Genomic DNA, 12,744 nt, shown 5'->3' with positions numbered 1-12,744 from the left:
CCGCCCCCTCGTGCCGCCTCCACGTCGACAGGGATGCGCAAGATGGAGGCGCTGCTGCTGGTTAGTGAGGCGCTGCCCCGGCTCTTACCCGCCCGCCGCCGGCCTCGCCAGTCCCTCTCCCCGGCCTCCCCGCCACCTCCTCCCGCCAGCGCACCGCCCCAGGCGCCAGCCCCGCTGCTTCCCCGCCCGGGACCCCCACCCAGCCGAGCCGAGGCCTACTCCCACTCGGCCTCTGCTGCCAAAGCCTCGGGCTCGAGTAACCACCTCAGCCCGGGAGTGGGAGGGCAGGATGGGGGGGATGGAGGGAGGGAGGGAGGGAGGGAGAGGACCAGCTGGGAGAGGGGGTTGGAGCTACTTCCCTGTCCTGTTGATCTCTTAATAAATGACAACCTCTCTCTCTCCCTAATCCCCCCCTCCATCCCTCAATCCCTCTCCACCCCCATCCCTCAATCCCATCCCTCAATCCCTCGATCCCTCTCCCCCCCCCATCCCTCAATCCCTCTCCCCCCCCATCCCTCAATCCCTCTCCCCCATCCCTCAATCCCTCTCCCCCCATCCCTCAATCCCTCTCCCCCCATCCCTCAATCCCTCTCCCCCCCATCCCTCAATCCCTCTCCCCCCATCCCTCAATCCCTCTCCCCCATCCCTCAATCCCTCTCCCCCCATCCCTCAATCCCTCTCCCCCCCATCCCTCAATCCCTCTCCCCCCCATCCCTCAATCCCTCTCCCCCCATCCCTCAATCCCACTCCCCCCCATCCCTCAATCCCACTCCCTCCCCATCCCTCAATCACACTCCCCCACCCCCATCCCTCAATCCCATCCCTCAATCCCATCCCTCAATCCCAACCCCCATCCCTCAATCTCATCCCTCAATCCCACTCCCCCATCCCTCAATCCCACCCCCAACCCTCAATCTTACTCCCCCCCATCCCTCAATCCCACTCCCTCCCCATCCCTCAATCCCACCCCCCATCCGTCAATCTTACTCCCCCCCATCCCTCAATCCCACTCCCTCCCCATCCCTCAATCCCACTCCCTCTCCATCCCTCAATCCCACTCCCACCCCTACCTATAAAACTGTCAGCCTGTGGCTCAGGCACTTGCACTCTGGGTTTGGGGGTGGTTCAGGCTTGGTGGAGGTTCCTCCCTCCTCTTCTACACTCTTCCCCCACTTGTCCCCCCTCCTCAGTGACTCTTGAGCTCACAGTCCTGGCTGATGCGCCAGTGCGATGCTGGGGGGAGAGAGAGAGAGCACCTCATTGTCGGCGGTGCCGTTCTTTGGGGAAAGAGTTTAACCAAGCTGTCTTCCCCCCAACGGCCCCCTCGTCTGTGCACTGTTCAGGTGGACGTTGAACGTCCTGAGGGGCTGTCTGGGGGAGGGGAGAGAAGGGAGTTTGTCTTTCTCGGTGTCCCCTGGTCGACAATCTCCCCCCCCCCCACACACACACACACACGTGGTAAACATCTGGCATTCACTTCATGACTATTCGCGGATCGTTGCTGCATGCAAATCGGTTGCTTACGAAAAGTGCAGTCACTACAGTCGATGGCGATTTGAGCCGCGCAGCAAGTTCTCTTGTAATTCAAGACCTCTGCGGGCGATTGATCTGTTTTTGTGGCTTCTGGCACGGAATAGCGTGAGTTGCGAACTACATTAAATTGGATACGTGGCGCAAGAATGGAAAGAGGCCATCCCGTTATTCCCACGGGCTTTTGAGCAACTGATTGATCGGACTATGCTTCATCCCTTTGCGCCTTTCAAACGCTCCGGGACGCTAGCCCGCATGAAGGGCGCTATATGAATGCAAGTTGTTGCCGTACATTTCGGCATTCCTAGAGAATCCGAGCGCTATTCACGGAATGGTTGGCTGACTTGTGTTCTGATAAGAGGCGACTTCTTTTAAACTCGAAACGATCCCTGTTACAGGGTTTTGCCCACAAAATTCAGCCAATTCACTTTACAGTATATCCTGCGAAGCGCTCTGAGATGTCTCAACGATGTGGTGAGGCGCTATATCAAACGCTAGGATTATTATTATTATTGTTGCTTGGATTAGGGCGAGCAGCGCATTATCACAGCGTTGAGACGTCGCAAAGCGTTTCACAGAATACACTGTAAAGCCAATTGACTGCGGATTTTGTGGGCAAAATATATACATTCTTTTACATCAGGATGGCATCCCATACTTTTGCACCTGAGCTGGGGTTGGGAGCCTCACCATAACTGTCCCACAGTCAACAGTGAGATGAGCGGCCGATTCATTAGACTTTTGATCAGCCGAGTTTGTCTAGAGTAAATGGTCACCACACAACGACGACTCCCATTTACACAATGGCCTTCATTGGGGCAGTGTCTTGGAGCGATTAACAGTAGCTGAGCCTGAAGCCAAGTGGGGGGAGTGAGGAGGTGACTGTAAGCACGGTCGAAGACGAAGGTCTTCTTCGGTTGTGATCTTAAAAGAGGGGAAGGATGGGGCGAGGCGGAGGGATTGGAGGAGAGCGTTTAAAAGCTTTGGGGGTGTAGTGGCTGAAATTGCTGGGGACGAGGGACGCGCAGGAGGTCAGAGCCAGCCGAGCAGAGCCAGCGGGTAGTGGAGTTTGGGGAGAAAGCAGGTAGGGAGGTGCCAGGAGTAATGTTCAGTCGACAACAACATATAGTTTATATAGCGGCCTTCGCGCAAGACAGCATCTCGTTACGAGACCGCTGAGCGTTACATTGATGAACGTGAAGCACTGCTCGAGGTGGAAAGGACGATAAAAACACAGACACCTTGTTGCTTGCTTCTCACCCCGCTCGCTTGACGTGACTACGAAGCCATTTTCGTTGGAATATTTCCATATTGACCTTACTGGGTGTCTCCCAGTCTGCGGTCCACAGCAATGTGCAGTCTTTCAGCGCTTGAATGTCTTAGTATTTCAACCTAAAAATAGACTCGGCTAATCTGGTCTGTGTGTTATACCGTGCGTACTACACTGGCATTGCCCAGCAGCTTTGCAGCTCCTGCCTGCAGGAGAAAACAGGAATTGTGATCCGTAAAGCAAGCATTCCTCACTGACTCGTCGATCCACAGCCTCGTGGTTGTCTGATCACCTTTCCTCCCCTACCCTCTCCCTCACTCCGCTCCTAGCAAGGACACCTGGCCAGCTGTGTGATGTGAAGCGCTTTGAGATGTCCTCCCATTGTGAAAAGGTCTGTGGGCTATGTAACTGCGTGTGCCTTGCTGGTGAGATAAAGTGAATGTCTACGCCACCCACAACCCCCCCTGCCCCCCGGTCTCCGGAGCAAAGTTTCCCCCACCCCCTCCCACCCCCAAGGCTGAAGAGAGACTGGCTCCCAAGCTGAAGTTCTGTCATACACTCAGGCTGTAGCTAATGGAAGTCAGTGCATCACAGAACTTTGACTCGAGATTGCCATCGCCACGTGACGTTGTGAAGATTCCGGAAGATGAACAGGGATTGAGTGTTGATGGGTTATACAAGGTCTCGTTTCTCTCTACTCTCCTTCCCCCACCTCCCCCCCAGCTCTGGCCTGGAGATGTGAGCTGGAGTTTAATACTGGGATCGAATTGATCCTCAAACCCACTTCAAATCATCACAATTAGCCGTTCTTCCAAACGTAGCAAACAGAACGAACGGCTGTCCTTGTGGGGTCGAGTCCAAATCCCCGACTGTCCAGCGCCCTGGGACGTCCTCCCAACGTGTAAATGTCATTTTGTATTGTATTGTGTTCGGAAACGGCCACGATACCTGCTTCCATCACTATCACAGATTAGAGCCTTCGATCTGGTCTAGTTTCTGGGTTAATGTAAGTGCGTGGGCTGGTGGATGCCTCGGGGAGACGAGGACTAACGCTGGCTGGAATGTCTTTGCAGGAACCTTCCCTGTACACGGTGAAAGCCATCCTCATCCTGGACAACGACGGTGAGAGACTGTTCGCCAAGGTACTGTCCCCGCGTTCTTACTGGCGTTCTACTGCACGTGTGATATCGCTGTCGCTTGTCGGCCCGGTTCAGTCAGGAGCAGTCTCAAGTGTGCGCTTAAAAGTTCAAAGCCTCACATTAGGATCACAGTGACGCTGGCGGACTGCTGTGTTGTTGGCGGTCTTGCCTTAATAATAATAATAATAATCCTTGCATTTGATATAGCGCTTTTCACGTCGGGAGGACGTCCCAAAGCGCTTCACAGAACACACTGCAAAGTGAATTGACTGTATATTTGTGGGCGAACGCGGCGGCCAATTGCTCACAGCAATGTCCCACAAACAGTCGTAGGTTGAAAATGACCAATTTATTATTTTTTTGTTTTGGAGGGATTATTATTAGGCTCTGTGTGGAGTAAGGAAACTTGCCCGAGGTTTCACCCTCTGCCTGGAATTGAACTCAGGTCTCTCACTTGCAAAGCGAGCGCTCTAACCACTGAGCTACAGGACTGAGCTACACTTCCAGGTGTTAAAGATCCCGTGATGCAACAGGAAAAGAGTCAGGGGTTTCTCTCTCCCTGCGTCCTGGTCACCGATCCTTTCAGTACAAGGGACGTTCGCTTGCTTTGCGGGAACTTGCGATCAAATCGTCCCGACGCTTTACTCGACAAATGCAGTCACTGCCCTCGGCGGCAATCACCGGGGAAGCGCTTCGAGACGCTTCGGTGCTGCGCTCGACCTGGCAATCGCACAAATTAGTTAAGGGAACCTTTCTAACTCAATCGTGGGTCCCCTTCAGTCACAGAAGGCTTTCAGCGCGGAAAGAAGCCATCTCGTTCATCTGATTCCGCCCGTGTGCTGCTGGCTTGCTCACTGTAATCACCTGATCTGATCCCAGTCCCTCTCTTCCCCCAACTGGACCTCTGCGCCGCACGGAAAAATTTTTCCTTGTGGGTTAAACCACTTCCTTTTTCAATGCTGTTATTAGACCCATTATGGCCCCAAAGGCTATTTATGTGAAGGCAATCCCTGTTCCCCCAAATCTGTCTGTAAAAAAAAAAAAACTCCCTCTGTTATCAGGGGGCGTTAAATCCCTTCACAGCAGCGAAGTGACTGTGGAGCCTGAAATAAAACCAGGAGTCGATGGGAACACGCAGCGGGTCAGGCAGCATCTATGGAGAGAGGAAAGTGAGTTAATGTTTCAGGTCGATGTCATCGACCTGAAACATTAACTCACTTTCCTCTCTCCATAGATGCTGCAGCATGTTTGTTCCCAGCGACTCCTGCTTTTATTTCAGATTTCCAACGTCTGCCTTATTTTGCCTTTGGTTTTGTGAGCATCTCAGAGCGATCGTGATCCACTTACACGCTGTTCGTTCTCCCCCTGCCCAGTACTACGATGAGACGTACCCGTCAGTCAAAGAGCAGAAGGTGCTTGAGAAGAACATATTCAACAAGACCCACCGGACGGATAGTAAGTCATGGCTCCTCTCTCTCTCTCGAGTGGGGCTCAGATTCTGTGTTTGCGTGACCTGGGTTCCCGTCAGGGCGAAACGTTCGGCACGTTTCCTTACTCCACACGCCTCGGTTTACCCAGCAGTAACTAGGAACCCGGTTGTTAAGTCGATTGGCGGATCGCTATTCCAGGGGTAATAATCCCTTCAAAAAAATAAACACACAAATAAATAATAATAATCATAACTTGGTCACTCAATCCACGACTGTTTGTGGGGACGCTGCTGTGCGCAATCGGCTGCCGCGTTTCGCCCACAAAATATGCGGTCAACTCGCTTTACAGCGTGTCCTGTGAAGCGCTTTGAGACGTCTCGAAGACGTGATAAGGCGCTGTGTCAAATGCAAGGGTTATTGTCACGGGAGCCGTTGCTGGTGGGAGTGAGGGGTGGTGGGGGGGTGGGTGGGGGGAGAATTAACCATGGAATAAGTAAAATCAACTCTAGGCTAGGGGACGGGAACAAAAACAACAACAAAATTACATTTGCATAGCTCCTTCCGTGAGGAAAGGGGGCCATTGAACCTGTCAAACCCGCTCCATTGGGTTGTTGGTCCGTGTCAGACGTTTTAAAGGTTCCCTTGCTTCCCCTTTACACCGTGGCTTCACGCGTGTCTTATTGAGAGAGTGGGGTGGGTGAGCTCTGCTGGTGACTGGCGTAGCTCACTCAGCGCAGCGCAAGACACAAGCTGAGGGAGTGAAGGAGAAAGCCGCCTGAGACTCTGGTTTGTGCGTGAATTACCTGCCTTGTTGCTCCAGGTGAAATCGCCCTGCTGGACGGGATGACAGTCGTATACAAGAGCAACATCGACTTGTATTTCTACGTAATTGGCAGCTCTCATGAGAATGAGGTAAGTAAGTGAGGTTAACGTGGTTGGTAATAACTATAAACAGAGTCCGGTAGAGTAGTGGTTAGAGCGCTCGCAAGAGAGAGAGGACCCGGGTTCGATTCCCCGGTTGAGACGGGGTGAAACCCTAAGTCAGTTTCCTTACTCCACACACACGCCTCTGTTTCCCCAACAGTAAGTAGGAACCCGGGTGTTAAGAGTCGATTGGCGGATCGCTATTCCGGGGGTAACAATCCCTTCAAAACAAAATACATAAATAAATAAATAAATAAATAATAATAATAATTTGGTCACTCAAACCACGACTGTTTGTGGGGACGCTGCTGTGCGCAATCGGCTGCCGCGGTCGCCCACAAGATATACGGTCAACTCGCTTTACAGCGTGTCCTGTGAAGCGCTTTGAGACGTCACAAAGACGTGATAAGGCGCTGCGTCAAACGCAAGGATTATTGGTATGGGAGCCGTTGCTGGTGGGGGTGAGGGGAAGAATTTTACAGTGTATCCTGTGAAGCGCTTCTAGGCGTCTCGAAGACGCGATAACAGGCAAGGATTATTATTATCAAATCACGATGAGATGTCGGGCTACGCAAAAATGCGCTCTTTCAAAAGAGTTAATATTCTCAGCACAATTGGACTGAGAGGATTATTTCTCTATCTCCTCAAACTAAAATCTCTGGACCTTTTGATAGCTCCAAAAATAGCCAGGATTGAAATATCTAATATATAATATTCCTCTCCCCCCTTCTTCTCTCTCTCTCTCTCTCTCTCTCTCGTGCAGTTGATGCTGGTGGCTGTACTGAATTGCCTTTTTGATTCCCTGAGCCAGATGTTGAGGTAAGACTCTGCAGTGTGAGCAGGGAATTATTGCAATGTCGGAAGTTTGTGCCTCGTTTGAGGCTGTGCTTGCCGTGCAACACCAATTTACATTTACACAGCGCCCCCTCGCACAGGGTAGCGTCCCGGAGCGCTTGACAGTGTTGGAGCACGACTCCGAGCCTGGGGTGGGGAGGGGTGACGGTGGTTCTTAAGCACGGTCGAAGTGGAAAGTCTTCAGGCGCGGATGGGGAAGGAGGAGGCAAGGTGAAGAGGGGATTGACTGAGAGTGTTCCAGAGTTTCGGGGTGTAGTAGCTGTAAGCGTGACCGCCGGTGGTGGAGTGGGGGGCGCACGAGGGACAAGCAGGAGCCCGGAGAGAGCTGGGCCGAGGCAACGGGTTGTGGGTTGCGGGGGGTAAGCCGGTCGGAGAGCAAGGGAGGGGCCAGGGAGCGAAGGGATTTGAAGACAAGTGTGAGGATCTTGAGATTGACCCATTTGGCGATAGGAAGCCATTGGAGCCTGTGAACACAGGCCCCGTTAAGAAAATTGAGCGTAAGCGGCGGGAAAGGGCTCTGGGACGAGAAATAGGCAAGTTTAACCTGATGTCTGCCAAGTGCCTGCCTTCATCGTGTGTTGTGCAGCTGTTCACCTTGCATTCCCATGCTCGCTCGCTCACTCGCGCTCTCACACACACGCCCACCACACGTGCTCTCGCCCGCGTGTACACACACACGCACACACCCACGTACACACAGATGCCTTGCTCATAGGCACGTCCACGGAATCGCACTCTTGCACACCTACCGTTAAAGTGAGTCGGTAAAACATTTTTTTTTTGGCAGGAAAAACGTGGAGAAGCGAGCACTACTGGACAATATGGAGGGGCTGTTTCTGGCGATCGACGAGATTGTGGATGGGGGGTACGTCAGCAATCGCACTCTGTCACCGTTAAGGGATTTGGGGAGAGGCTTGACCATAATAATAATAATATTCCTTGCGTTTGATACTGCGCCTTATCACGTCTTCGAGACGTCTGAAAGCGCTTCATACGGTAAAGTGTAGTGACTGTATTTTGCGGGCCAAACGCGGCAGCCAATTGCGCACAGCACGTCTTTGAGATGTCTCAAAGTGCTTCACGGAATATACTGAGATACAGGATATAATAATAATAATCCTTGCATTTGACATAGCGCTTTTCACGTCGGGAGGACGTCCCAAAGCTCTTCACAGAACACACTGTAAAGTGAATTGACTGTATATTTGTTGGCAAACGCGGCAGCCAATTGCGCACAGCACGTCTTTGAAATGTCTCAAAGTGCTTCACAGAATATACTGAGATACAGGATATAAACTTGAACCCACGACCCTCTGACTCAGAGGCGAGAGGGCGAATTACGTCCAACTCCCAAAGGAAACCTTTTCCTCACTGTTTTACAGGGTTATTCTGGAAAGCGATCCTCAGCAGGTGGTACAGCGAGTGGCATTGAGAGTAAGAGCGCTTGATTTGTGGTTCCAACTGTTTTGAAGGTCGGGGTGAGGTGGGGGGGCGGTGGGGTGGGGGCAGAATTATAGGGGAAAGTCTGGGGAAAATCTCCCTTGAATTGAGTTGGCCATTCTCCTGAAAACCCTTTCATAGAACCATGGAACCTTTCAGCACAGAAGGAGGCCATTCAGCCCATCGTGCCTGTGCTGGCTCTTTGGAAGAGCCACCAATTAGTCCCACTCTCTCCCCAGCTCTTACCCCAACTAGTCCCACTCTCTCCCCAACTAGTCCCATTCCCCCCCCCACCCCAATTAGTCCCACTCTCCCCGCTCTTACCCCAACTAGTCCCACTCCCCCCCGACCTTACCCCAACTAGCGCCACTCCCCCCCCCCCCCCTTACCCCAACTAGTCCCACTCCCCCACACTCTCCCCATAGCCCTGCATATTTTTCCTCTTCAAGAACCTATTTAATTCCCTTTTGAAAGTTGTTATCGAATCCTCTGTCTCCCTGAGCCCGGAGGAGCGAGAGGTCTGGGGAGTAGCTGGTGTTGGAACGATGAGGTACTTAATAATAATAATAGTAATAATAATAATAATAATCCTTGCATTTGATATAGCACCTTATCACGTCGTCGAGAAGTCTCAAAGCCCTTAGAAACGTAGCAACAGGAGGAGGCCATTCAGCCCTTCAAGCCTGTTCCACCATTCTATAAGATCACGGCTGATCTGTATCTCGACTCCAATTACCCCCCTTTGCCCCGTATCCCCTGATCCCCTGACCTGACAAACATCTCTCCCCCCCCCCCCGTCTGGACAATGTAACTGGATCCAGCCATAACCCACAGCCTTTTGGGGGAGAGAGAGAGAGAGAGAGATTCCCACTGCCCTTTGGGTGAAAAACTACCCCTGATTTCACCCCTAACTGGCCTGGCTTCACATGAAACTGTAAAGTGTAGTGACTGTGTATTTTGTGAGCGAATCACGGCAGGCAGTTTGCACACAGCAGTGTCCCCACAAAACAGCCGTGGAGTGAGTGACCAAATTTATTTAGGGGATTGTCAGCCAGGACACTGGGGGGGAGAGAGAGAGAGAGAGAGAAAGTCCCTTCTCTTTCCGAATAGCGTCGCGGGAGATCTTTTAACCCCCACCCGACCAGCCGGACGGGACCTCGGTTTAACGTCTCGTCTGGAGGACGGGTGCTTGCTGGGGCCTGGGGAGCACGTGCCGTGCATTTAAATGTCTCCTCATCTCCACAGGCTGACGACGTCCCTCTGACGGAACAAACGGTGGCTCAGGTACGGCACAGCGACAGCTCGCGTTTAAACACCGCCCTTCGCGCTGGGCAGCGTCACGGGAACGCTCGACAATGGCTCAGCCCAACGCTGAGCCGGTGGGAGGGTGGTGGGGGTGGGGGGGGGGGGGGTTGTGGGGAGAGGTGACTGTAAACACAGGCAAAGAGGAAGGACTTCAGTCGTGATCTAAAAGAGGGGTGCAGGGGGGGGGGGGGGGGGGGGGGGGGGCGAGGCGGAGGGTGCAGTGGGGGGGAGAGAGGCTAAGCTCTCTGTCTGGCTAAGCTTTCCTGCTGCTAGTCCAGTTAGGACCACCCTACTGCTTAGGGCTTTGGCTTGCAGAGTTACCGGGAGATGAGGGGGAGGATTCCCTGCCCGTGACCGGTCTTTGAGCTGAGACCTTGTGAGGTGGGTGCATCTGGGTGTTAGGGTGATCGGAACCTCTCGCAGGAACAACAACATGCAGTTATATAATAATAATAATAATAATCCTTGCATTTGACACAGCGCCTTATAACATCTTCGCGACGTCTCAAAGCGCTTCACAGAATATACCATAAAGTGGAGTGACTGTTTTATCTTGTGGGCGAAACGCGGCAGCCAATTGCGCACAGCGGCGTCCCCGCAAGCAGTCGTGGTTTGAGTGACCACATTATTATTATTCTTTTAATTAAAATAACATGGCGGTGAGGATAAGGTCAGCGGGAGTTTTTGAATCAGTTCACACGCTTATCTCCCTCCTCTTTGTGTTCCCCTTCAGGTCCTTCAATCAGCCAAGGAGCAGATCAAATGGTCTCTACTCCGATAGGACACCCATCCCTCAAACATTCCTCTCACTCTCTCTCTTTCTTTCTCTCCGATATTCCATTCTGCATTGTAATGACTTTCTAAGAAAATGTAAACTGTGGTTGTAATATGCACTGTTCAGAGGGGGTGAGGGTGGGGGGGTGGGGGTGGGGGGGTTCTAAGGCAAGATGGTAGATTGCATCTTCCCACCCCCCCCAAATCTCCAATTCAGGGACGTTTCCCAAAGCACTGAGAGAAGCAGGATCCTCGCTCCTTCCTGCTATTTCCGTTGGGAATACTTTACTCCAATATTCTCTCTCTCTCTCTCTCTCTCTCCCACTAAGCTCTACGGGGTGGTGGGGGGGGGTCGAATTCCACATTAATTCTGCAAATCCAATGGGTAACAGAAAACGCCAGCAAGTCCCTACAGACGCTCAGCAGGTCAGGCAGCATCTATGGAGAGAGGAAAGTGAGTCAACGTTTTGGGTCGATGAGCTTTCCCAGGGACTTCCGATTCCCAAGCTCGGTCCAGTCCAGTAATCGGGAGATTGATGCCTTGTTTGATTTGAGGATGGGCGGTGGTGGGGGGAGAGAGGAGGAACGGGGCTTTCTTCGCTGGGTCAGTGTTTGGAGGGGGTGGAGGGGTTGGGGGTGGGGGGGGAGCTGTGTTGTGGGCAGCTCAGTGGGTTGTCACCGAAAGGTGCTCGCTCTTAAAGAAGGGTGGGGAAGGTGCTCTTAAAGGGGAGGGTGGGGGAGGAGAGAGGGGAGCATTACCCCCATCCCCCCCCCTTGTTTTCCCCCAGGCTTGACACTGGCTGTCCACCTTGTCCCACCTGAACTGTTCCGATCCCCACCACTCGGGAGCACTGCTCCCCGTCGCCATCTGCCGACAGACGTCAAGGGTTGTGCCGAGCTCCCCGAGGGGGTATTGACCCCCTTTCTCCCCCCACACACCGCCCCCCTTTTTACCAAGGTGGCATTGAGCACGAACCCCTGTATATCGCGGGACACCTCAAAGCTCTTCGAGACATCTCGAAAGACGTGAGAAGGCGGCGTATCAAACGCACGGACACGTCCGGGCTAAAGCCAGGGCTCGGGAGCTCAGCCTCGCGCTCTCTCTCTCTCTCTCTCTCTCGCTCTGTCTCTCCAGCATTAACCTCGGGGCTGAGCACAGCCACACGTTCGCTGCGATAGGTTCACCTCCGCCCCGGGGCGACGTGAAGGTCTCGTCCTCTCCTCTCGTCTCGTCTCTTAACGTGTAACGATCTCCCGAAAATTGACCAAAATAAATCACTTGTGATTGAAGCATCAACGCACGGACTCGGTCCTGGGCCTTCAGTCGTGTCTTGGGGTTGGGGGGGGGGGGGGGACATGTGAAGCTGCAGCCGTGAAGTGACTGTGTGTGTGTGTGTGTGTGGTGCGTGTGAAAAGATGGGACAGTTGCGTGTGCTGGGGGGGTGGGGGTGGATAGTGGACCCCGTATGTGTGGGGGGTGGTGGGGGTGAGAGAATGGATGGTGCACGTCTGTGTCTCGCTGCTCGCTCTTCGTCTCGCACATGAAGATGTCGAGTCTCTTGGAGGAATCCTGGCTCCCAAGTCAACACCTACAGGTCGGGGGGGGATTGAGGAAGATGACGGCTGCTCCAACCATCCACAGAGCAGAGGATGCTCTCTCTCACGGCCCCCTGGAGTCCATCCATTTCCCTCCTCAATGCCCTCCCCGTCCCTCACTCCCAACCATCGACGCTCGGGAATTTGGAAGCCACCACTAAGGTGGGATTGTTGTGGTATCTGCTTATACCTCGTCCCCTCCGCTCCACCATCAGGGGCCACGCTTTCAGCCACTCTACCTCGAAACTTTGGACCTCTCTTCCCCCACCCCACACCCCCCCCCAAAACCATCCCCCTCGCCCCCTCCTTCCCCTCTTTTAGACCTTTTACGGTCACATCCCCGCCCTCCCCCCAGCTCAGCATCGTGTTCCGTCACTTAATAATAATAATAATAATAATAACCCTCGCATTTGATACAGCACCTGATCGCGTCTTCGAGACGTCTCCTCTCAAAGCGCTTCACGGAATATACTGCAAAGTG

General features: G+C 53.2%; 1 protein-coding gene across 1 annotated transcript; it reads left to right on the top strand.

Moving 5' to 3' along the window:
• Nucleotides 1-8: 8 nt before the first annotated feature.
• On the top strand, nucleotides 9-11,964 carry copz1 (COPI coat complex subunit zeta 1). Its single transcript, XM_042344358.1, has 9 exons — nucleotides 9-60; nucleotides 3,874-3,942; nucleotides 5,313-5,394; nucleotides 6,190-6,281; nucleotides 7,057-7,112; nucleotides 7,936-8,013; nucleotides 8,531-8,582; nucleotides 9,834-9,872; nucleotides 10,627-11,964. Exons 1-9 carry the CDS (start codon nucleotides 34-36, stop codon nucleotides 10,672-10,674), a joined length of 543 nt encoding a protein of 180 aa, XP_042200292.1. The 5' UTR covers nucleotides 9-33; the 3' UTR covers nucleotides 10,675-11,964.
• Nucleotides 11,965-12,744: the final 780 nt, after the last annotated feature.

This window comes from Callorhinchus milii, unplaced genomic scaffold (genome assembly GCF_018977255.1).
Source record: "Callorhinchus milii isolate IMCB2004 unplaced genomic scaffold, IMCB_Cmil_1.0 Scaffold27, whole genome shotgun sequence".
In the NCBI taxonomy this organism is placed as follows: Eukaryota; Metazoa; Chordata; class Chondrichthyes; order Chimaeriformes; family Callorhinchidae; genus Callorhinchus; species Callorhinchus milii.
Note: the sequence above shows the minus strand (reverse complement) of the source record. Positions and strands in the feature narration are given on the sequence as shown.